General features: G+C 42.0%; 1 protein-coding gene across 1 annotated transcript; it reads right to left on the bottom strand.

The window, feature by feature from the left end:
* Positions 1-4,548: 4,548 nt before the first annotated feature.
* LOC135448729 (uncharacterized) lies at positions 4,549-5,373 on the bottom strand. Its single transcript, XM_064714935.1, has one exon. The coding sequence runs from the start codon at positions 5,371-5,373 to the stop codon at positions 4,549-4,551; it is 825 nt and encodes a 274-aa protein (XP_064571005.1).
* Positions 5,374-25,529: the final 20,156 nt, after the last annotated feature.

The following is a 25,529-nucleotide window of genomic DNA, read 5'->3' as shown; positions in this document are numbered from 1 at the left end:
TCTCTTTTTCTTACAGGTTTTATATATTCTACTTACAATTGTAAAATAAATATATTTTCCCAGCTCTCAACTGTACAATACAATACAACTAGGACTTCTACTGCATTTTCCCCCTTTTTACAGAAACATATTTAGAGGGACACAATACACTACATATATTCTACCACAGCTCTTGGCTGCACAACTCATATATTTACCATGACTCAAAGACCATGTTTCCCCACAGCTCCTTGATTCAATAGCCATACTTCTCCACAGCTCTAGGCTGTCTTATCTTCTGCAACTCTCAGGCTGCCGCAGCTCACGGCTGCCCTATCTTCTATCATGTCGGGGTCACCACTTGTTTTTATCCTATTATCATTATCTTATTTCTAGAGTCCTGTACCTTCTTGGTGATATTTCTTGGAGGCAGTTCCTCACAGCACAGGCTTCGGCTTGTTGCTGCTTCTTAGTCAAGGCTCCTTCCAGGCTCTCCCTGACTGGCTGAGCCCACCCCCTTTTATCACAGTTATCTCCACTAGCCACAGCTGCAGCCCATCAAGAACAACCAGGGTTTTTCAGGGCAAGGCCTATATACAGATATTCAAATACAATACAGATATTTTACTAGGATTCCTACTATAAATATGCAACTCCAAGACACACGTTCCTTATGGCTGTGGATGTCTGGGTACATGCCTGGAGCTGGCTCCAGGTTAACAGCCCATTTCCCAGCTGCACTTCAGCAGGCTTCACTCATTTCATATTTTTAGCACAATTGCCTGGTCTTGTATTTCCTTCTTGCATTGAGAGTTTTGTCAAACTCATCCATTATCATGAGAAAACAATTTCCAACCCGTGACACGATACATCCTTACACTAAAGATTGAAGATCCAGGACATGCTCAGATGGCAAATTTCCCCACTGGGGATAACACACAGATATCCAAACCATGACTGAAAATGGGCAAGGTTACAGATGAAATGGTGCCATGCACATTAGGAAGAAAACTTTCATGTAGTTTAATGCAGTTTTTAACTTAGGCTTGATAAAGCTTTTCCAAATACACAAAAGACCTGGCTGGATGCTATGGTTCTCCAGCTTGTATTGTTTAGTACGATTGAAGGAGGTATAACTCAATAGTCTAGACATGTATTTTAATTTAAATAGTTTTGATCTCATTATTTGAGATTCTGGTTAAAGTTTTTAGGGTATATTAGGAAGAAAAAATTATCAAAAAGGAACAAATAGGATGTTCTTAAAAGTCGCTTTGATTCTGTTAGATCTCATTATTAAAAGTATAAAAGAGAAATCATTTTCCACAGAAAAAAGCTAAATCTGATGCCCACAGTGTTCTATTACAGAGACAGCAGCAAGTGGACAATGATAAGTCTCTGATCTTCATATTATTTTAAGATAATTGAAGTTGATGGGGTTATTCTAATGTAACTGAGAGTGAGGCCCAGGCTTTTGAAATATCTATTTAAAAATCATGAGAGTAGTTTTAAGAACAGGACCCTCTATAATGACACATAATTTTGATTATTCCAGAATTGCAACCCCCTGACAGTCAAGAGATTTATTGACATTTGTGAGGAATTTTGTAGTAATTTGGGATGAGAGCTCTGAATTGCTTTTGATGATGCAGTTTATTTTTTTTTTATGTTTTATATAAGTGAGAAGAGTGAGTTCAGCTCACATCTTTAAAAAGTCACAAACCCCCTAGTTACAAGACTTTTAAAGAATTTATTAATCAATAAAATACTGCTAACAAAAATATTTATGTTTTTAACTTAATCCTTAAATATTTTGTCTTATGAACTTACACTACAGTGTAAATTTCTTAGCTAATCACATTATGACACACAAACTTCCAGTAATACATTCTAAACTCCTGGTTAATGGCAAAGAACAATGAAACCTATCCTTTGTAGATGTGTTTCACACATTTTACTTCTCTTTCTAGAAGTAGATATATTTAAATCAAGAGACGCACTAGTGCACCTTCTCCTATGAGCAAGGCTTTCAAGGATAAAACAATTATCAATAGCAGCATGCTTTTTGGATTGGGAAACAATTTAATACCTTGAAATATGCTATTTTTGTATGTTCACCATCTGACACCTAGAATTACTGCAGGATCTATAAATAGTAAGTTCTTGTTTTTAGAAGTGTTCCACAAGAAAGTGTTCTACATGTGGGTGGTGCCTTCGGCACCAAATTCAATTCTCTTTTTCTGTCTCTCATAATTTACATGATTATTAATTCCAGCAACAGTCTGGCATGGATGTAGCATGTATTTCTGTACTATTGCTGGTTTGTGCATTCTTTACTATAAAAACTTCTTTGCTTGGCAGAATCTCCACTGGAGTTTTATTTGGAGTTTTTGACTCCTTTGGATACACTGCGTTCATCCCCCATCTCAAATGGGAAGAAACAACCCATGCCATAAGATGCCATGGATTTTTCTCTTACTTAAATCATAAAAATGATTCATTTACCAGGTTTAAGCAGAAATAGAACTTTTATTCATAGTTCCAGCTACTCTGATATAGTGTCTGATCCCATATGTCTTTAGTATATTTAGTAAATCTATACATACCAGATTCTAAGTGTTCTTTGGTTCATACAGCACCTTTTATTAAGCTATATTTTTTTTGTAGTTTCATTAAAGTAGAACAATTGCTTTAAAGTTAATATTAAAACTTGTTTCTGATAATAAATGTTGGAAGAAGGGAATGCTCGCAGTTCTAGGTGCCAACAAGAGACAGGGGAATTGTAGCAATTCCTACTGAGAATTTTGTTACTTCTCTTATGGTAATGATGCACAAATAAACAGAGATTATTTCCTATCCCTTCCATTGGAATCTTCAGAGATTCTGTCAGGAGTGGGCTCAGGAGGAAGACCCCAAGATATGAAAGGTTAATAAATTATCTTTTTTTTTGTTTTAATAAAAAAGGACTGATACTATTGGTATTTTGAGGTTGAGATTGAAGGTACTCAAAACAGTAGTTTGTGTTTGGACTTGGGTGTTAATTATTTCTTATTAGTAAAACAGTCTTACAACTATGAGGTTGGCAGCTTTTCATTACTAAGGCACAAAATGGCTAACTGTTTCTTCTAAACTATTTCTTTCTTGTTACAAGGTCTTTTAAGACTAAACTATTTAATTAAGAAAAGACTCTTAGATTATTTTCCCTTTTAACTCAATAACTGATCTCTCGAAGCTTGCAATGCAGACTTTTCTCTCTAATTACAAAACATCGCCCAACTCATGAAGAAGAAGGTAAAGAAGGACAACTTGCCTTCACCTCAAACCCTCTGTCTTTCTTCATATTTATTTCTATGTTCTAAGTGTTGTACCTTGTGATATTACACACTTCTAACCAACTTACACACATGTAATCTCAGTACTATCAATTAATTTTAGAAGCCTGCTCCATGACCTCAGTGTTCTCTTGTGAATCTGTGCCTTTAAGCACAGAAAGTTTCAAATTCTCAGCATCCAGGATTCCAACATGGTAGGATTCAAGCAGCTTTTATATTGATCATAACACTTGCAGGATTTGTTATAGCATATGAAAAGCTACAATTGTTATTAGGAAGACAGGAATTGCATTTCTGAAATACATATCGAAGAAAAGTACAACAGAATACAAGCATATGTTCATATTCTAAAATATAATTGTTGGGAAATAGTACTTGCTACTCTGATATTTCATCTCTCTAACAACACACACAAAACACCAAGAATGCTTAGGGCCCCCAAGCCCAACAATGTGACTTTTTTTGTTCAGAGTCCTTAAAATACAGAATAATGATCATTATAGATTTCTGCCTTATCCTGACATCTAAAACCCTCATGGAAAACACACCAGAGTAGCTTATAATGATAGCACAGAGAATGGACACTTTTAAAACACAAAAAGAAAGCAGAATTAGGAGGCAACACATTATTGTTATATTTTTTTAATTGCCATGTGGTGAATAGGGAGGCTGCGCCATGTATGTCTGCATCCTCCACAAGGTTGATGCAGCACTGAAAAAACCCTTCAGATTTAATTATTAATTTTTTTACTATTGTAGGGAGCATGTTCTAGCTGGTATCACAGCCCAGGAGTGCTGGGACACAAAGCACAACTCTGCAGAGCAGTTCTTCGGAGTGCAGAAGTTTTGTGGGTGCTGTGGGGCTGCTGAAGGAGGGGTTCGCGTTAATTATGGTTTGTAACCCCTGTACTGTCCCTGTCCCTGTACTGTCCCTGTCCCTTCTCTCTCTCTCTGCCCCATTCCAGAGCCGCATCCTCTCGCACCCGCTGCTCTCCGCGGCTCCCGTGCTGCTGAGCCGGGCACTTCAGCCCTTTCTCCTCTTTAAATCGTGTTTTTATTGCCACACCTCTCGCTTTGCTGTCGGTCTATAAGCAGCCAGAGCGCTCGGGCGGATGCGGGGTCACTTTTAGCAAAGTGACAGTCTGTTATCCCCCCAAATCTGCTGGCGCACGGTGTTCTGTCGGACCGCCTGGCGACGGGATGTCCCCATTAATGCCGAGCATTAATCAGCTCAACAATCTCAGACCCCCTTCTGGCCTTTCCCCGTCCCTCGGGAAGGCCCGGACACGCTCTGCGATGCTCGGGACCCCCATTTGCCGCCCGCTTTATCCATCGCTGTCACCGGGCACGGCCGCCCCTCATGAGGGACGGGTCGCCCCAGCGTCGCCAGGTGGCGCCTGAGGGCCTGGCCCGTGCGCGCTGGGCGGGGCGACCCCGCGGGCCGGGTCTGACCCTCGGGGGGCCGGGGCCGGACTGAGGGATGGGGGATAGGGCTGAGGGACCGGGGGTCGGGCTGAGGGACGGGGGACAGGGCTGAGGGACAATGCCGAGGGATGGCGGACAGGGCTGAGGGACAGTGCCGAGGGATGACGCACAGGGCTGAGGGACAGGGCTGAGGGACAATGCCGAGGGATGCGGACAGGGCTGAGGGATGGCGGACAGGGTTGAGAAACCGGGCTGAGGGACAGGGGACAGGCCTGAGAGACTGGACTGAGGGACGGGGAACAGGGCTGAGGGACAGGGCTGAGAGACCGGGCTGAGGGACGGAGGACAGGGCTGAGGAACAGGGGACAAGGCTGAGGGAAAGGGCTGAGGGACGGGGATCAGTGCTGAAGGGCAGTACTGAGGGACAGGGGGACAGGGCTGAGGGACAGTGCTGAAGGACAAGGCACAGGGCTGAGGAATGGCGGACGGGGCTGAGAGACTGGGCTGAGGGATGGGAGACAGGGGACCTGGCTGAGGGACCGGACAAGGCTGAGGAGCCGGGCTGAGGGACGTGGCTGTGGGATGGGACCGGCCTGAGGGGCCGGACAGGGCTGAGGGGCCGGACAGGGCTGAGGGGCATCGCTACCCAACTGCGGGAAGTGAGCACTGCCGGCTTTTCTGGCGGAGTTTGTTTCCAATTTATGTCCAGGGCCACTCACTTTACTTTTTTCAAACTCCTGTGAGTTTCAATGGGTCGTGGTAAAGATGAACTAGGGGATAGGGACTTGCTGCGTTTGTCTGAAGACGGGCTTTGCCTTTAGGTGCTGGTGAACATCTCCACAATCTTGTTCTTAATATGTTCCAGTCTCGAGTTCATATTTTTCAGTAGCCTCTTCCTGGCTTATTAGTTGTGTTTTGAAGGTCTCCGCCAGACTTACCTGAGTTGTTCCCAAGTGCACAAACACAGCTCGTCTCCTAGGTGGGCACGCATTTAAAATAATCTATATTCTTTGGCAGGAGCCGGCCCCGGTGAGCTGTTTCATTCCCTCGGGAGCTGAGGGAGCGCTTCCCTGGGCTGTGGAAGTGCAGGGAGCGCCATGGACTCGGGCAGACACGCAGCAGCTCTGCTGGCCGGGCAGTAAAGGTTTTATGGTTTAATGTCTCCTGCATTGAAGTCTTCTTGGACAGAGAACAATATACTCGTATCTTAAAATATGGCTGCACTAAAGCTTCAATGACTGCTTTATTTCAAATGTGAGTTCATTAGCCCTTTTGTATACAGTGAAATAGACAGCAACTGCGTTTGTTTCTCAGGTGTTGCTTTTGGGGGTAGCAAGGCTGCAGGGCACAGATGGGCTGAGACACTGGTTGTGGGTTGGAATATTTGTGCATCAAATATTACTGAAATACTACTGTTCAGAGGAAGTGGACTCCAAAGTGACTGTGCCTTTTGTGTGTGTATGTGATTTCTTTTTTTCATTTTTGTTTTTTCCCCCAAACCCCCCCCCCTTCCCTCCCACACCCCTACATTTGATGTGAGCCTTTTCTTAAAATGATACATTTAGGGTAGGGTATGGCTCTGTCACAGTCAGAACATACAGCACAAGTTTATGCCTTTAGGGCTTAAAGACTGATTGCAAGACAGGTTGCTCAGGCAGACATTCTCTATTTACAAGATACTCAAGGACTCCATTTTCTTAATGTGTTCTCTCTCTTCTCAGCCTGTTACAGGAAGCAGTCTGCAATTTGTGTCCTGTGAGTGCTCTCCATTGAGTCAGGCGTGATCTGGGCTTTGACACAGAGTTTCTAGTGAACTGAACATATGTGGATATATATATGGCTAAATTGTTTTGCCTTGCTGAAGGTGACAGTAGGTATTCTGAAATTGCTCCTTATTTGGTGTAATGAGACCTTTCTTGTCTCTCTTTGCCTCTTAGGCACACCAGAGTTATTAACCAGGGGGAAATTATATCCCCACCATGTGATTTCTTTAAAAATCATCCAGCCAAGGAAACCACTCTTCTTATGGTAACAAGAAATGAGTACATCATCTGATGTTCTTTTCCTAAGCCTAATTTAACTGCTTGAGGGGAGATAGGCTGCTTTAAAAACAACTACTTTAATTAGCATTAAATGGTTGGAATTGAAGTGTTTTGGGGGAAGAACTCTGTTGGTAATGAGATAAATTTTAGATTGACCATATAAACACACCTTGCGTGTGTTTAAGCTTTCTGTTTCTCCTGTGTTTAGTCAGTTTTCACATACACAAACTCTGGGTCAGATGAGCTACTGAAGCAGAGCACAGCTGTGCTGACAAGAAAAGAGCTGTGCCCACGTGGGCCAGCTGTGTCCCCTCTGTGGTCACACTTACACGTGGTTTATTTTGAAGTAGAGAATGGGATGGCTTCTCAGTCAGATACAGGATTTATTGTCAGAAATGAAAGTTTTTATTTTTGGCTTCTTGTGCAACCTGGAGCAAGCACATAATTCCCTTACTCTTTGTCTATAAATGGAGTATTATTAAATTTAAATCAGTGATGCATAGAATGGGATAAATACTTAGATTAGCTGGCCTGCAGTGTCAGTCAGTGTGAAAATAAATACCTTCTAAAGCTGTGAGCCAGTTCCTCAGCCAGGTTCAGCTGAAATGGTTTCCCTAAACCCCTGGAGGTATCAGGGTAGGTTCATATGATCTCAAGGCCTGATCCATGTGCCTCTTGGGGGGTCTTCTGGAGTTCAGCCTTTGCAAAAATACCAAGTTTTGCATATTGGAGATGCTGTAAAGGCTGGAAGGAATGTGTAAATGTTACTTATTAATGGTCTCTATTATTAGAAGGAAAAAGGCTCGTGTTAAATTTTTCAAATTGGCAGTGCATTTAAAGCTGAAGCAAATTTGATTCTGCTGGCTGCACAGAAGTGAAATAGGTCACCATCACTACTATGGTGGGCTTTTTTCCTTCTTTGCTTTGACAACACTTTACAAAGCTTGAGGAGAAAAATTATACACAGCTGTAGTATACTTACTTTAATTAAAGAAAAAGCTATGTCTGTATAATCTAAGGGAAGGAAATAATAAAGCTGAGGAAACACAAAAATATCTGCAGGCTACTTGGCTTTGGTAAAATGACTTTGTATTGAAAATATATACAGTACTTTCTCAATAGAATGTAAAATATTATTTATTTACTCTGTGATGAGGGCTGACCCTCTTATTTCTGTCCCATATTAAAGGGTGAGGGGCATGAACACTATCTCCAGGTTAATATTTCACTGTTCTCCAAGTCTTTTTGTCCTTGTCAAATATTCCACAGCTTCTGTGTATGGCTGAGCTTTTCTTGCTAGATGTGGTTAGGAGAGAAAATTAGTTTTGGTCCACGCCATGTAGACCTCCAAAAGAAAAGGCCTGAGGGGGAGATTTTATTTAGTAACCCTTTACAGCCTGCACAGCAGCCAAGTGCCTCAGCAGAGCCCCAGATGCCTTTGTGCAGCTGTGGAAGGCGCTGTGTGCTGAGGGCAGCTCAGCTCCACAGTGCCCTCAGCAGCACATCCCTCCAGCCCAGGGCTGGCAGCCCTTCTGGGTGGGGTTTTATATAACAATATATTTTGTTATATATATTATATTAAAGAATGCTATACTAAAACTATACTAAAAGAAATAGAAAGGATACATTGGAAAGCTTGGCAAGAATGAGAATGAAAGCTCATGACTGACTCCTCAGAGTCCAACACAGCTGATGGTGATTGGTCATTAATTAAAAACAATTCACATGGAGCCATTCCAAAGCAGCAAACACAGGAGAAGCAATCAGGTAATTATTGTTTTCATTCCTCTCTGAGGCTTCTCAGCTTCTCAGGAGGAAATCCTGGGCAAAGAGGATTTTTCAGAAAATATCACAATGACACTTCTGGTCTGGGGCTGTGCTCTAATCACACCCTGCAGTGTCTGCACAGCCCTCTGGGCTTTGGGTGTCACCCACGTGCCCAGCTCAGGGTAACCAGCTGCTGGTTTGTAATCCATAAGGGAATGGGTGGGGGTGCAGTATGGATGCCAAGCAGCAGAGCACTCCATGTCCAGCTCCAAGCTCTGGATCTGCACAGAATATCTGTCTTCTACTTCCTAGGCTACTGACACCCTCTGCCAATTCTTTATATGGCATGGGTCCATTTCTTTTCAGTCCCTGTGAGCAGCAAAGGGTGTCTGGGTCACAGAGTAGTGGAGTTCAGTTGTTTCACAGAAATGTGTTGCCTCTTACCAGCACAGGCTCCTGATGCTGTGAACACCAGGATGTTAAGGGTGAATAATAAAAGAGGAAGGATGCAGTCCATTTTCATGCAGACTGGTAGGTGGGCAGTCCTCAGCTTTAGGACATCAGTGTTGGGATACACGTAGGAAGATGTTGTTCCCAGACATCTTGTCTCTAGGCAGATATCCACATTAAATAAGGAAAGACCAGGAGGGACAATAAGCTGGGAACTGCAAGTCTGTGCCAGGCAATAAAAGCATGTAAACTATGCTATTTGACACTTGGAGAGAATCCAATTTGGTTTTCCCCCCTTGTACTGAAGGTGATGAGAAACGCTGAGCCTGGTTCTGTTCCCTCACTGCAAAGTTTAAGATAAATATCTCCACACAGCTTGACTCCAGGGGCAGGTTTTCTGTCCCTACTTTGTTCTCTATGTTTAGGCTATTTGCAACTCTCTGACATTTTGCTAGAACTTCTATGGCTTTTCTTTTGTCAGTATATATTTTTAAATTAAAGTGTTCTCCTTTTCCTCTTCTACATCCACCAGAGACATGAGCATTTGTGTTTTGCTAGACCTTTTGCTATATGTTGGTTCCCTTCTGTCACAGGAGAATGTTGGGTGAAAAGAATACTTCTACTTTGTCCCTGTGCTTTCTCCTCTGTTGTGTCACTTTGTTCTGCTAGACAAACTATCTTTGATTTAGTGGGCTTGAAGTATGAGTGCATAATGGATCATCTGTCACTGGACCAAATCCATCATGGTTAACAGTGTATTGACAGGGCATATAGCAACTATCCTTGACCTGAGGTTTAAAGTACCTATTGTCAACATCATGAGGTTCTTGCTCCTGCTTGGCATGAACTTTGGTGCAGAATATTCTTTATCAGCTCTTTTATTATAATATATGTACTAGTTTTGTCTCTGACCTATTTTTTTTGTCTTTTTAACTAATATAGGCCTCCCTTTTCATTTGTGTAGCAGAGAAGAACCCGGCCAGACAGCGCTCAGAGTTTTAAAAATAAAGAGAGAAAACCTCTTTTGATTTAAATAGAAGCCAGCCTTTGAACACTGAGATAACTCTGGGATGTTCACAGTAGTTAGGCTGCCATTTAATTTCCCAGGATGTTTTACATATGTATTTGTGGTACCTGTTTTTGGAAGGCAAGTATGGAATTATTTCTGTCTGTTATGGCAGTTCCTTTGCTCCTTTACTCACTTTAGGCATTTATGCTTCAGCATTTCTTTCCCACAGCATCATTGAATGTTATAGCCAAATGTTCCTGCTGTTTGCTGTGTAGCAGCAGAGCTGCAGTAGTTTCTGTGGGAGAAGGAGTCCTTTTCCTCCCCAGGGAGGGTGTTTTGGTGTCTGCCCCATGCTCCTGGTGATGGGGCCTGACAGAATCACCCCTCTGGGCTGTGATGGACAGGTGAGGTACTGCTCTTGTTCCCAGTGCTAATGGTGCTTGTCTGAATTCAGAGAGCACAAGGTTGATTTGAGCATGTGAACATCCCTGCTGCACTTACTGGTACCTAAGTTCAGTATGTGTTTAAGTGCTGTGCTGAAGTAGGAGCTTATTTTGGGTCTCCATGCATCTTTACAAAGATGAAATAGTGATGTGGAGTAAGTAAAGTAATTACTGCCAAGTGAAAAGTAAAAGACTTGGAGGAATATTATTGATGTACTTTCAGGAGAAATGTATTTGGTCGGCTTCCAGGCAAGCAGTGTCTTTGCTGTAGCTTGGCTTGTGGTTTGTGGACAAATGAAAATAAATTTTACCTACAAACAGTTGTACTAAACCTTCATCTTACTTATTGGAACATCCATATATTCACACAAGAATGACCCAGCTTCTACCAGAATGGATGTTTCCTCATTGTTCCTTGTTTTATGGAAATGGGGGATGTGTAGCCTGGGGAAAAGGAGGCTGAGAGGAGACCTTATCATTCTCTACACCTCCCTGAAAGGATGTTGGGAGGATGTGGGTGTTGGTCTCTTCTCACAGGTAACAAGTGACATAATGAGAGGAGATGGCCTCAAGTTGTACCTGGGGAGGTTTAGATTGGGCGTAGGAAAAATTTCTTCACAGAAAGTGATGTAGAATATTGGAATATGCTTCCCAGGGAAGTGGAGGAGTCACTATCCCTGCAGGTGTTAAAAAATCATGTAGATATGTCACCTGAGGGCATGGTTTAATGGTGAACAGGGTGGTGGTACTGGGTTGGTGGTTTCTCTTGAAGATCTTAAAGGTCTTTTCCAACATGAGGGATTCTGTGATTCTATCCAAATGCTTTCTTGCATTGTCTCCTAATCCAGACACCTGAATGCCTTCTGTTTGCATAATTAATGATATGTTAATATCTTTTCTGCTCCTTATCTCCCAATAAGGTTTTTTGATGAGGAAGGAGAAATGTTTTCCTCTGTGGACCAGCCTGGAAATACATGCTGTTGGCAAGGACGAGGGGGCAGTTTGCTTCCTGTTTGGGTCAGAAGTGAAGGGGTTTATGGTGAACCTTAGCTGCTGCTCTTCTGTACCTGTTCCTTTGTCCTGTTTGAAGCTCAAAGTGGGATCATGGTGCTCACTGCAAGCTGCCTGTGAGAAAACAAAATTGTGATCCTAAGTGGCTAATCAGCTTAATCCTTACAGCAGAGGCACAGGAGGGTCGATCTGCACCATTTCTGCTGCTCCTGTTGGCAGCCACGCTGTCGGGTTTTTGCGGCTGTTTGAGGGGCCTGGAAAGGCCCGGGGTGGCTTTGGGGCAGCCCGCGTATCGAAGGACGAGAAGAGGCTTCAGTTCTTCTTTCGGTTTTTATGTTTATTAATTGTTTATCTAAAAGATGTTCTTTCAGCCGAACAGAGATCTGCTCAGCAGTCAGCCATGAGCACACTCCCCTCCCTCCGGGGCAGCCACCTATCTTTATACTTATTGTTACGTGTACAATATTTATCATTTTTCTTCAATACTATTTATTCTTATTACTCGGTGCACTCTCAGTAATAACCAATCTAAAAGTGCCACCATGGCCAAAGAAGATGGAGGAGAAGAGGAAGAAGAAGAAGGACAGGACACACCCCAATTCCTCCATCTTACTTCTCTAAACCCCCCTGTACATAAATCCTAAACCCTGTTTCTCACCCTCTAATTAGCTAATCCCTTCACCATTCACCCTGGTGAAGCCCTCATCCTTGTCGTCTCCTGTGTAGGACCAAAGTCCAGCCATCAGACACTTCTGGCAACATTCCAGGACTCCCGAGCCCCCCAAGGTGGTCTCGGTGGCTCAGCACCTCAGGACTCAGATCCTGAGATCTGACACCACGCTGCTGCTCCATGTCCTGGCAGGAGGTGACACCGGTGCCACTGTGCCCTGGGGGACACTGGCCTGGGGGTGGGGGAGTGCCTGGCTGTGAGTGACCACACCATGGTGCACATCTGGAGCCCCACAGGATGTCTGAGATGGCCAGGGCTCAGCCTCCTACTGCTGTGCAAACAGGTGGAAACTCTGAGCATTGTCACAGCTTGAAAACGTGGAGATGTGAAATACATTTTGTACCCACAGGTATTGCTGATTTACTGGTTTTTGTGGGAATTCTTGCAGGCATGCAAAAGGGTAATTATGTGAGTCATATTCCTAGAAAAGCTTCAGACATAATTCTTAGGGGAAACAATATCAGGCACTATCAGTTGATTTGTATGTAGACATCTAAGCAATAGATCATGCTTTAAGAGGATCATGTATTGCAAAACTGCAGGGTTCCAGCAGATTTATTTCTTGGGACAAAGCTGTGGAATTAAATAATTCTGTGTCCTCCTGTGTTTTTTATTATATAAGTGCTTAGCTTCTGCAGACAAAACTTTCAGGAACTTTGAGCATCATCGTATAAAGACTTCAGACTACCCTTTTGCCAAAAACTCCTAGTGAATGAACAAATTCAAAAGAAAATATCATTCATCATGATAACCTGTAGTCAAGCACAGAGGAGTTGAACTGAAAACACAGGCAGACAAACTGCATCTTACACACTTTATATTCTTCTCATGGTGAGAATTTGAAGATACCCATCTGTTTGATTCTTTTTATCCCTTAGCTAGATTGTGATATCCATATATTCCTCATGTCCAGTCCAGCTGAACTGAAATATAGACCTGGCTCTGTGTGAGAGCTGTGATGGATTTTATAACTATGTTCCAAAGTTTCACATTTCTGTGTGCCAGACCAGGGAACTGCATCTCCATTTCAGAAAAAAAATGAGCTCACAGTGTGCCTGCTGTGTGATTTGTGTGCCAGTCACACCTCTCGTCACCGTGTTCAGCACACAGGCAATGCACTCCTGTGGTTTGCTTGGCTCAAGTCTGTGGAAAGCCAGGTTATGAGAAAGTGTTTAAAGTTTTTATTAATGCATTTATTGTGGTGCAGTGTTGGATTGTCACCTGCAGGAGCCCAAATGTGAAAGCAGTTTTGTGACATCCACGTAGTACAGCAACAACATAGGGATGGAGCTCAAGAGGAGATCATTGTTTATAGTAAATATGAAACAAACAGCTATTGAAGGACAAACAGGTGATAGTGTCAGGAATGGTACTGACCTTTGTTTTGTTTTGGACAAAATAATGAAGTCCTTATTTCCTTACATCTGCATAAAACAAAGAATAGATATAAAATACACAGCTCTGACCTCACTACTTCTTTACAGTGACATAACCTGGTACTTATCCTCTATTCCTTTAGCTAAGGTGGGTATGGTATTGATACAAGTAAACTACTGTAAAAACAGATACTGATGCAGATGAAAACCTGTTTTAAATGATTCCTCTTCTGTGCCCAAGGAACTGTTCACAATAATCATTATTCTTCTTTGCATGATACCCGACTGTGTGAGGCCTTACTGTTGTTACATGTTTATTACTGGTTTTTGTTGTTTATTATTAATATTATTAGATGTTTATCTATTATCAGACATTTGCTGATAGATATTTACTATTATCAGACATTTATCCAGTATTAGATGTTTATTGACTATTAGATATTTATCAGTTCTTAGATGTTTATTATTAGATGTTTATATTGATAGTTTTTTACTATTGTTAGATACTTATCTGTTATTAAATACCTATAATTAGTAAATATTTAGAATAAAGACTCAACAAGGTAAAGGCCTTGTCAAGTCTCTAAAAGGAGGAAAAGATGCCTCAGGTTTCAGCTTTTATATTTTTCCCATTCTGTGCTGCTTTAGTGGGTGGGTCTGATCTTCACATTCAGGGATGGTGAGCTCTGTGCACAGAGCAGGGAGACAAAACAATTCCTGCTCCAGCTGGGCACCAAGGACAAATGATCCCAATCTCAGCCCCAGAGCACAAACCCCGTGGGCTGCAGAGAGAAAAACAAGCAGGGTGGGAGTGCCTGGGCTAAAGCTGGAATGGGACAATGAACTGCAAGGTGCAAATGGAGCAGAACTGATCCCAGGGAGAGAGCCCGGGAGCGCTCCTGCATTTTGGGGCCATTTTGGTTCATCTTGGGTGCAGCCCTGGCTGGGCTCTGGTGCTGCCCAAGGTGGATCCATGGAGGAGATGCTTTGAATCAATCCCTGCTTTATCCTTTAACTGTGTCTAATCTCTGTTCTAGGTCAACCTTCACAAGGCATCAAGGTAGATACAGGATGTTTTAAATTTTCAGAGAAATTTTTTTTAATGTTACTTTTTAATGTAACAGTCAAACAGCTGCTTCTTCTCATTGCTATGAAGGTAAATGAGAGCCTAGTCAAGGTTTCAGGAGAGAGAAATAAGTGGATGCTTTGCATAAGTAATGCCATTGGCTGGGGGGAGGACAGAGAAAATAAAAATCTTTTGCTCATGCCCTTCTGTAACTCTCTCTGTGGAAGTGCACACAGAGAGAGTTGCAGAAGGGCATGAGCAAAAGACAAAAAGCAAGTGTTTCCAGAAATCACAATTTTTTGTTACAGGATTTTTTAGATGCTGTCAGAAGTTTTGTCACCAGTTGTTGTTGTAAAGAGGATGGTGTGTTAAGTCTCAGATTTAAGCCATAATTCATCTATTTCTTTTAATACTGGAGATATACAAGAGCTGAAGTATAGGCTGTTTTTTTAATTTATTTGCATTTCATCATTTCCTTGTCATGTCACTGATGACCTGTTCTACTGTTGGTTCCCTTGTTGTCCATTCACTAATAATCTCACAGGAGAGCTCAACCTCGTTTTCTAAGTGAATTCCTTGATTGCTGAACTTCATCTATGAATGAAATACTAATGCATCTCCTTCCCTTCACTCCAACCCCTTGGACATCTCCTTGTTCCTTCACTGACATTCATTGTCACACCGCCTCTTCCAGCCATCAGCACAAGAATTCAGAGACTCTCACCAGCTCCTGTCTCAGGATGTGGGTGTGACCATGTGCTCCTTTCCCAATAGATTCCCTGCAGGCTTGTGTTTCCATGCAGTCCCTTTTGGCCATTCCACATCTTTGATAATGGTACCATTGCTGAAATAAAGCGTTCAGCAGCATCAGAGTTAGTTAAACTTTGCTCAATTGAAATGCTTGTTGAGCACAAAAGAAGTGACATTGCCAAAGATGTGAACAAATACTCATCCTTCTCAGATTTAGGGAACTACTGAAATGCTGCTCCTTTATCAATCTTGGGGTTTGGGGGAGAGGTTTGGATTGTTGGGGATTTTGGGCTTTGGGGATATTATTGTATTTGCAGGGTGCCCCATGACAGGAAGGAATGATGAATGTGACTCCATGTTCTCAAAACACTAATTTATTATTTTATGATACTATATTATATTAAAGAATGCTAAACTGAAGAATATGCATAAGAAGAATACTATATTACTAAAGAATACAGAAAGGATACTTACAGAAGGCTAAAAAGATAATAATGAAAACTTGTGAATTTTTCCAGAACCCCGGCACATCTTGGCACTGTTTGGCAAAAGAGTCAAAACAATTCACATGAAACCAATGAAACAATCACACTCCAAACACATTCCAAAGGAGCAAAACATAGGAGAAGCAAATCAGATAATTATTGTTTTCCTTTTTCTCTGAGGCTTTTCAGCTTCCCAGGAGAAAAATCTTGGGCAAAGAAAATATGAATGTGACAGGGGTATGGTGATATTCTGCTAGTCCTGAAGGAGCAACCAGCTGATGTCCCCAGGTTTTCTTTCTGGTTTCTGACCCAGAAAGGCAACTCCTTTATTGAGCAGATATGCATGGGACAGGGAGAACTGCAGTGAACGTGGTGAGCAGAAGGAACTGAACACTCAAAGTGAAGATTCAGAGGAGCTGATCTGGGGGACCTCGCTGTACATCTGTGGGTGCATGGCCTCACTGCCTGCTAAGGCACTGCTTCAGAGGCCAGGGAAGCTTGTGGGAGACCCTCAGTGCTCAGTTTGTCCCATTGTTTCAAGGACCTGTGGTGGGCTTGGGGGTTTTGGTTTGTGATACTTAATGCTGCTGTTCTTTGTAATTAATATTCTTTGTGATTAACACCTGCTCAAGTTTCTGGAGCGTAGTGGTTTTCCAAGCTGGTTACATAGAAGCAATCTGGGCTTCTGCACTTCCTGGCATAAGGTCTGCTAGTGGAGAGATGTGAGAAGATGAGAAAAGGCTGTGGGGTCTTTCCTTTTCCTGTGGTGGTTAAATGCCAAGGCTTTCAATAACTTCAGTTCCAGCTGGGTCGTTGGGATTCTGAACTATGTACTTCAGCATAGCTTATGGATTTTAAACTTGTCACATTGTACTTTTATTATAGATATGGTCTTGCACTTGCAAGCTGTTTTCTTGATCTTTTGCCAGCAAGGCTTTTGTAGCAGTCCTTGGAAGATGCACGGTAGCAGCTCCCTTTTATAATATCTATCATTAACACCTCTTTGGCATCTCGAAGCATTTCTTCTTTGCTGGAGATTGGAGCAGTTGATTAGGCAGCCTTTTGCTGTCCTCAGGCAATTTCTCAGTTTTCCACCTTGTTTCAAATCTACTTTTCTAGCAGAGGTCCTGAAAAAAGGTTGTGGCAGGGCAACTGCAGCCCTTACCTTCATGGTAATAATAAACTGTTTGAAAAATTTCAATCAGGCCAAAGCAGAGAGACAGCTTTAATGAGGATTTGTAGTGACCTTCTGTTTCATAGTAGGTGGATTCTGGCACATTGTCAATTTTAATTCTTACTGATCTTCCTGTGGCTTTTGATAGCAGAGATCATAAGTTTCTCTTAAAATACCTGTAGAAGCTCCTGAGCCCTGTGGGCTCTGTTCTGACATTGCTTCATTAGTATTTGCCTCAGTGGTGCCAGTTTGTCACTGTAAATATCTCATCTTCTGATATTGCCCCTGTGAACTGCCAGGTTCCCCAGGGCTATGAATTGGGCGGGTCCCTGGGATTCCTCTATGTATATGTGAGCTACAGCTTGCATTCTCAAAACTTGTACACATGATAATGACCTGCAGAGAGGGCTCACACGTGTTTATTTCTTACAGCTATTTCTGTGTATGTGACAACAGATCTCGCCTGCCAAAGTGCAGACTGTAAAATGTTACAAAAGTAAATGCAAACAAAAATGAGCTTCTGGTTGTCTGTTATTTCATTTTGATTGAATCACATTGTTTTGGTTTTGATTGGTTTTCTAAAATTACAGTAGTAGTCTAGGTATGGGGTGAGGTTTAGTTTCTGGTTAGTCATGTAGTGCTGGGGAGGTGTTTCTGGGTGCCAATAGGCAGCAGGGGCCGGCTGCTGTTACTGGTTTGGGTAATGATAAGACTTGCTGGTGGAAAATCAGCAACTTACTACTAAATCACCACTTTTTCTTGTCTAGCAGAACTTTACTTAAGGACCATGTGTTAGAGGTGTCTGCCCAATCCTTTAGAAAAATTAAAAATTGAAGATGTGACACCTTTATTTCATGTATAGAGGGAACATTTTTTTGTAGCTAATCTGGTGTTCTTATTCTTTTTTTTTTCTTCTTGACTCCTAGTTATTTTTCTAGTGACTTGAGGTAGAGTTAATCTCATATTGAATGTATCTCTAAATGAACAGCTACCACTGGGCTAGATATCGTGACTGGAGTTATATCAGTGGAGAGACAGAATATAATGTGACATGATTAATTTTACCCTAAGAAGGCTTCTACAGATTTAACTATAATTTGGAGGGTGCAAGTCCACACAAGGTTATGGTCTAAAGAGACTTGGGAAGGAAAAGCACAAAAAAGCAAAATGTCAAGCAAGCCACAGCCTGTGTGGGCAATGCTCGGTGTCACAGACCTTTGAGCAGCACTACTGGTGATCATCTTGTGCACCCAGAGAGTGTGGGCGCAGAGTTTGTGGTGACTGGGAGTGGGGCCCAGACTCATCCCAAATTGGCTGCAGCTGTGCAGGACAGGTGAATGCTATTGAAGGTGAGGAGCCAGGGAGTGCCCAGGGGTGCTGAGCAATCACACAGAGGGCACACAGGGGCAGGGCATCAACAGGGCATCAACGGCAAGATTGCCCTGGAATTCCCTTTCCTGGAGCCAGGATCTCAAGGTCTGAAGGACTGGAGTGGATAGAGCAGTTCTGTCCTCCTGTAGTTTGTGTAATCCTGCACGAAAACCGAGTCACTTCACCCCTCTGGGCCAGGTTTTATTGCTCAGGAGTTCTTGGGATGGAAACTGTGGGCACAGAGTTTGTGGTGATTGGAGTGGGGCTGTGGCTGATCCCTAACTGGCTGCAGCTGTGCAGGACAGGTGAATGCTATTGAAGGTGAGGAGCCAGGGAGTGCCCAGGGGTGCTGAGCAATCACACAGGGAGCAGAGGGCACACAGGGGCAGGGCATCAACAGGAGGGCATAAAGGCTGGGCTGAGGGACAAGAGGAGTAGATGCTCACAGCCTTCTGATGGGATGTGTTGTGTTGTTCTGTATGGGTAGGTGCCTGAAGCCTTCTGATGAGGTAAGGTGTTGCTGTGTTTGGTGAATGTTTTAAGCTTTCTGAAATTGTGTGGTGACACTCTGTGTATTTTGTATTGTGGCCATCTTGGCTGCCATGTGTGCTGTGACATATGCTGCAACATGAGAGTGCAGCACTTCTGTGGGAGGCTCCTTTTGAGGTCTGGGTTGATAAAGTAGCTGGACTCGCTTCCTTTGGGGTGATACTTTTGAGGGTGAGGGAAGAGGTATGGGGGAATTGGTTCCCTGAAGGGCTGCAGTGTCGCACTGCAGTGTCTGGAATGTGAGAGGAGCTCTGCAGTGATTTCTTTTTGCCTGTGCCACACGCGCAGTGCTTTCATAACAGGGTGTGTCTGAGCTCCTGGTTCATGGTATCTGTTCAACCAAAGCAACCCTTTTAGGAGCCGAGCTTGTTAGTAATTCACCTTCTGACTCAGTGTCTGTCTCCTCAAACTGTACTCCCCTGTTTGGATCATATCTCACTTGGAAATGATTTCTAAGTTCTCTTATACACAACCACTGTGGGTTTAGCTGTGGGAGCTAAATCTGACAGGCATTATGAATTGGAGTCCATCACCACCACAGTTCACAGTCCAGGGTATTAAAGTGACCTGAAATCAATAGTGGTTTACATTATAATGTTCCTGCCTCTGAACTGGAAACTGAAGAATGGACACATCACCTGCATGTGCCCCTGCAGCTTTCAGTAGAGGGTGAGACAGCAAAAATCAAGAAAGTTGAATTTTGTTTAATAGGGTTTGGAATATCTCACAGGGAAATGCTCTTTTTTGAGAGCTTGCACGATTGTTTTCTATTCTATGTGCTTTGATTTATATTTGATGCACATTAAGTTTGCATGTATTTCTAATTTACGTAGTTTCTTCAAATTTTGTAATTTTGTGTGGTTTTGCCACTTATCTCAAATTGCTATCAGCTGTAATTATCACACTGTTTTCCTAAGTACAAATGAAAATGCAAGCTAAAACCAAGACAACAACCCTGCTATTCCGCATGAGGCAATTTCTGTGTGTAATACCCTGTTTCTAGTCAGTTATTATACAGCTCTTATCTGTGTAATTCACTGTTCTGTCTCCACAAGTGGTCAGAAAGGACAAGGCAGCAGCTTACTTAAATACACATCTAGAAATTGTTTAATGATTTTGAATTACTTTGTTTCTAGTTTTATCTAGCTGGCTGTTAATTCCTTATTACCTAATTAAACCACAAGAAATGGTAGTAGTATCTGATGCTTTTGTTTAAAAAGTTATATTTGCTAGTAGAACATTATCAGATAAAAATAATGGATTAGTAATTTCATTAGATTTGGAATAGACTCTGTAAACCAGTGATGCTTTTTCGGAGTTCCCTTAAAGGGTGAGTGTTGTAAATGTTGTCCATAACATAAATTATTAGGAATGTGCCAGTGTTTCTACTTCTGCCAAACAACACTGTGCATGTTTGGTTTGGGTTTTTTTAGTTTCTCAGCCTCCCCTAGCTGGCTGAGTTTCCAAAACCCTGTGAGTGCTGTGACAGGTGGCAGGGAATTCCCTCTCAGCCCTGCGCTGTGGCCGCCTGAACCAGCAGGTATGCTTTGTTTTCCAGGGCTGCCTTGCTGTTCCTTTCTGTCGTTGTTTTTGATGAATCTGAGGCTCTGTGACCATCAGATAGCATTGTTGAGCAGTAATGTCTAGGTCCTGTTTGTTTCCACGAAGCAGAACGACAGCATCAAACCTTATCACCTAACTTACATATTCGCGGCACAGCTCCCCTCCCCCAGGGGCTGCGCTGCCTTTGTGTTAAATAGCATATTGATTACAAGATTACAGCATTTTGTACCTAGAAAGTGAACGGTCATGGGCTTTTACATTTCAATTGCCTGTTTATCTCTGTGGAAAATTGTACACGTTCGCAGAGGAGCTGCTTGGGGTGGTTCAGCACAGTGTGGGGGGGAATGGTTGGGACAAAGAAGCAGATCCTTGCACCTCCGTGTATGAGCATCAGAAACTGCAGAAAAGGTGTCAAGGCTTTGCCTGTCTTGTCACCCTTGCAAATCTTATTTCATATTTAACTATTAGTTAACCCAGAAAGATCTGCTATTCATTTTGGTGTTTTAAATCCCCATCTTACACATTTCAAACACGTGGGGTTAGATTTGTAATGATACCATAATTATTTGATGCTCTTTTTATCAAGTACATTGTTTTGTGGCATTGTACAATTTATTTTCCTTTGTGGCATTGTAGCGTTTTATTTTCCTTTTTAACTGTTGTTGGGCTTTTTTTTTGCCCTCTGATCATATTGTTTTAGACTTACTCTGAATGTGCACCCAAGCAGTGCATAGCACTGTTGACTCTGTTATATTCTCCTGATGCCCTGGGTGTGTGGTGGGTGCCTGCTCAGGATCACTGCAGAGCCCTAAAAACTGCAGTATCACAATAGGAAAGGGAAATTACTGCTCAGATGGTATCTGCCGTGTTAGGGACTTCAAATGAAATTTAGGAGTCCAACTATGTGTGTAATTAGTCTGCAGAATTGATTTCTAGTGTTTGATATCCTGGTATCAACACCAGGGATTGTTAAAAAACAATTGCTGGTCTTTGATGCAGCTCTGGATTTTTATTTGCATTATAGCAGCAGTAGCTCTCTAGAGAAAGGCAGCAAAGTCACTAGCTATTGACATACTAGAAAGAAAAGCTTCATTAAGGTATTTTGTGAGTGAGAGAAATTCAAAGAATGTCCCAATATCATCCATCTCACCATTACTGCTTTGCCACAGCTAGAAATCTGGAGAGTGTAGAATTAATTGAGTCTGAGCTAGGACTTTGGGCAAAGTCAAAAAGAGAATTGGGCAAGTTAAAATCCTGATGCTGACCTTACTTAGGAACTCAACCTCAACCTGCTCAGTTCACACTGCCTTGGCACTGAGAAGCTGAGCTTCTTCATTATGCAAAATTTCTTTTAATTCTCCTCAAATTTTACATACACAGTGATTATATAGAACAAAAGAATAAGTGTATCTCCTAGATAATGCTCAAAATAAAAATATGTATAGTGTTTTGAAATACCTGAAATTCATAACACTGCATCTCTTCAGACATCATCTGCTGATTTACAGAGCAATATTAGTAACAGAATATTTTTAAATATCTCAGATTACCAGTTCAAGTCAGACCAAATGTGAAGCAGGTACTTGATAATATTATATTAAGAGTCAGCTGCGAAGTTATCAAAGAAGGAAACTTGAATTTCCTTGACAGTTGCTGTACTAAAATCTTGATTGGCTTTCATGCACATAATGCAAAAAAAAAGGCTGGTTAAAAAACAAAATAGCTGAAAGTTATACCATTATTGTGGTTTTACATTCATAACCCATGCCATCAGGTAACTTGTGCAAAAATCAAGGCAGAGGCAAAGGAAGTTTTGCAGAGCCATTAAGGGAAAGAGCTGTGCTCTGATTGCACTGAATTACCTGGATGGCAGCAGGTAAGGACTTGGGGTGTTTTTAAATCCAGTGTGTTAAACCGGATGGAATCCTTTTTCTGCTGCAAGGTGGCTAAGGGTATTTTCTTTTGGAAGGACTCCACAGAGTAATTATTACCCAGTTCTGTAACTGTTCTAGAATGTAGGAAACTCAGAGAAAATAATAATTAAAATTTTAAATGTGTGGGTTTTGGGAGGGTTATTTTTCTTCCCTCTGAGAAAATGCAGTTGTTCAAATGCCTGCTAATTAGACTAGGGATGGTCTATATTAGATTACCTTCTCCCCCTTTCTGATGTATTTGGAGAGTATGTTTCAAATTATTTACAGTCTTGAATTGGTGAGATATTCCCAAATGTTTCTCTGACTTTTTTTTTCCTGCTGTTGCCTCAGATTTAATATAATTAGTTCTCTCATTTTCATTAGGTCACTCAGGCTGATGTATATACCCTGAATGAAATCTTATTTTATATTTAACTATTAGTTAACCCAGCAAGATCTGATATTTATTTTGGTGTTTTAAATCCGCATCTTATGCATTTCATACACGTGGGGTTAGATTTGTAATGATACCTTAATTATTTGGTGTTCTTTTTATCAAATACATTTTGTGGCATTGTGCAGCATTTTGTTCTCCTTTTTAGCTGTTGTTGGGCTTTTTTTGCCATCTGATCATATTGTTTTAGACTTATTCTGAGTATGCACCCAAGCAGTGCATAGCACTGTTGAATCTGTTCTGTTCTCCTGATTCTGGATTTGTGGGGTTTTTTTTCCCCTGAGGATTCCCTCTCCTCCTCTGTCCTTTGTCACTCTGGTCCCTCTCACACCTTATGGGGAGTAGGAAATAATCCTACCATTAAGATGAGGATATGCAATCTATTATTTTTCCACCCATGATCACAGCAGTCTCCCTTAGTAACTAAATGTTTTGTCCTGTCAAGTCTTTTGCAGATCAGGTTATTAAGGAGTAGAATATTGATTATTTAGGATGAGATTTTTAAAGCTTGCCTAGAGGGTTGCAATGTCCAATTAGAAATTAATGACTTAGAGGCAGCTTTGAAAATCCCACCTGTAGAGCTGCAGCTTTCAAATGAGTCTGAAGTTAAGGGCCATAATGAGTGCACAAATGGTATGATATTTTCCTGTGACTGGAAGAAGTGTTAAATAGCAGCTCTCTATCTTTGTGTCAAACAATTAGGGAAGTTAACAGAAGTAGAGTTCTGATGAGTAAACTGCTCCTGTTTTCCTTGGAGCAGGCGAACAGGCTGTTATTTAAAAATACTAAAGCACAGTGCAGCCCTGGTAATGACAAGTTTTGTCTGGAAAGTCATGTTATCTTTGTTTGCTAAAATAGTTAATCACAAACTTTGACATAAGCCTAGAGCAAGAATAAAAGCAGAGAACATAGATGTAGATGGAGAAAATTGAAAAAATAATGTGAAGTTATTTTTAGGATGTAAAAGTAATAGTACATCAGCCATAAGAATAAAACTAAAGCACGGTTGTGTGTGCCAAAGACTTTTTTTTTTCTTTTTTTAATGATTCTGAGGGTATGGCAGGTGAATCCATTTAGCAGGTCTAATGACTGGAAAGTGGAATGTTTTTCAAATAGCATGGATGAAACGATCTGTAGCCCATCAGCCTACAGCTGGAATGATGTCATACATGGTTATGCTTTAATTCTTCCTGCATTGCTGAAGGGGGAATGGGGTCTGTAATATCCCCTGACTGCCTTGTTGAATGCAAATCCTTGAGCTGGAAATGGAGAGTGTTCTCTTTCTCCACATGACTAATGTTAATTTCTTTAGCAGAAAAAAATTTAATAAGTCTCTCTAATGGTAAATTACCATTTATTGTAAATGTGCCACATAAAGGAAGTAATAAGTCATTATTATTGACCTATTACTGGTATTTCTGTTTTACCTCTAATTAAATAAAAATGTGCACTTTGAGTTAATATGCTTTTTGTTTGAATATCCTTTTTTCAGTCCAGAACTGGTAATGATACTCCAGCACACTGTAGTAATCACAGCTTCCTCTTAGATTTTGCTTAAGCTGGGGATGAAGTTTTCTCCTTAGCTGCTCTTTAATTGGATCCCCTCCACCACATTTCTCTCTTTTGGAGACTTCTACTCCCAATATTTTATAGGACTCTTCTAATCAATTGTTTGCTCCTCAAGCACAAATGTGGAGGAGATAATGCCCTACCGAGATTCCAACTTCAAACTGATAGCTTCAAATGTGTTAGTGTGGGAAAGAATGGGTTAGAATATAGCAAACTGAGAGGAATTCTGAAGGAAAGCCAGAAATGTGCAGGGTGTGAGTGAGTGTTCTGGTGTGACTGGTGGAACAGCTGAATGATTATGGTGGTGGAGCAGTGTGAGAAAGGAGCCTCAGTTCCCTGGGTTTGGCACACCTGTGCATGTACAGAGAACTGCCAGGAGGGTAGGAGTTATCCCAGAATAGGCTCAGGGGCTGACATCAACATCTGGGAACCCAGAGGCAAAGTATTCTCAAGAAGTCATTAAAACCAGCTAAGATTCTTTCTCGTGTTTGGGTTGGTTTGGCTTTTTTCCCCTCTGAGGTCAGAATTTCTTTCTGCATGACAGGACAGGGCTAGCAGGAAGAATCACAGGAAGTGCTGTGTCATTTGATACACAGCCTGGGGGAAAGGAGCCAGAAAAACTGGACTTGAACCTTGTTAGGTGAGGGTAGCATTGAACGTGACCTCTTCCACCCTCGGCAAAGGTGTGAGAGCTGTGGTTGAAGGTGAGCAGTGCAATCACCACATCAGTCATGTTTAGCAAACCCTGTGTCAGACCACATTAGCCTGCCTGAGGAAGGAGGTGCAGAACTCTGTGTGCCAGAACTTGTCTGCAGCTCTGAGCAAATATTTTCAGTCCCGCATTTAAGGTGCCCTCTCTGTATTCTCAGGTTTTTCCATGGACTTCAAGTGCTTTACTTGTTTTGAATCCCACTGTGAAATGTCCAGCTCCTCCATGCACTGCAGGCACCAGAAATCTGAATTCCCTCCTTGGGATCAGAAGCCTAGGAGTTAAATGTCATTGTCTGTTCTTTCTAGAGCCCTGTGTCTTTTATTGGCCATCCCTGATCCCAAGCGAGCAGTCAGAGTGCAAAG

Source organism: Zonotrichia leucophrys, chromosome 5 (genome assembly GCF_028769735.1).
Source record: "Zonotrichia leucophrys gambelii isolate GWCS_2022_RI chromosome 5, RI_Zleu_2.0, whole genome shotgun sequence".
Classification (NCBI taxonomy): domain Eukaryota; kingdom Metazoa; phylum Chordata; class Aves; order Passeriformes; family Passerellidae; genus Zonotrichia; species Zonotrichia leucophrys.
This window is presented reverse-complemented; position numbering and strand designations above follow the sequence as displayed.

Coding starts and splice junctions, on each gene's coding strand:
- LOC135448729 (XM_064714935.1), bottom strand. CDS start 5,373: ATGCCCCTCAGCCCTGTCCGGCCCCTCAGCCCTGTCCGGCCCCTCAGG.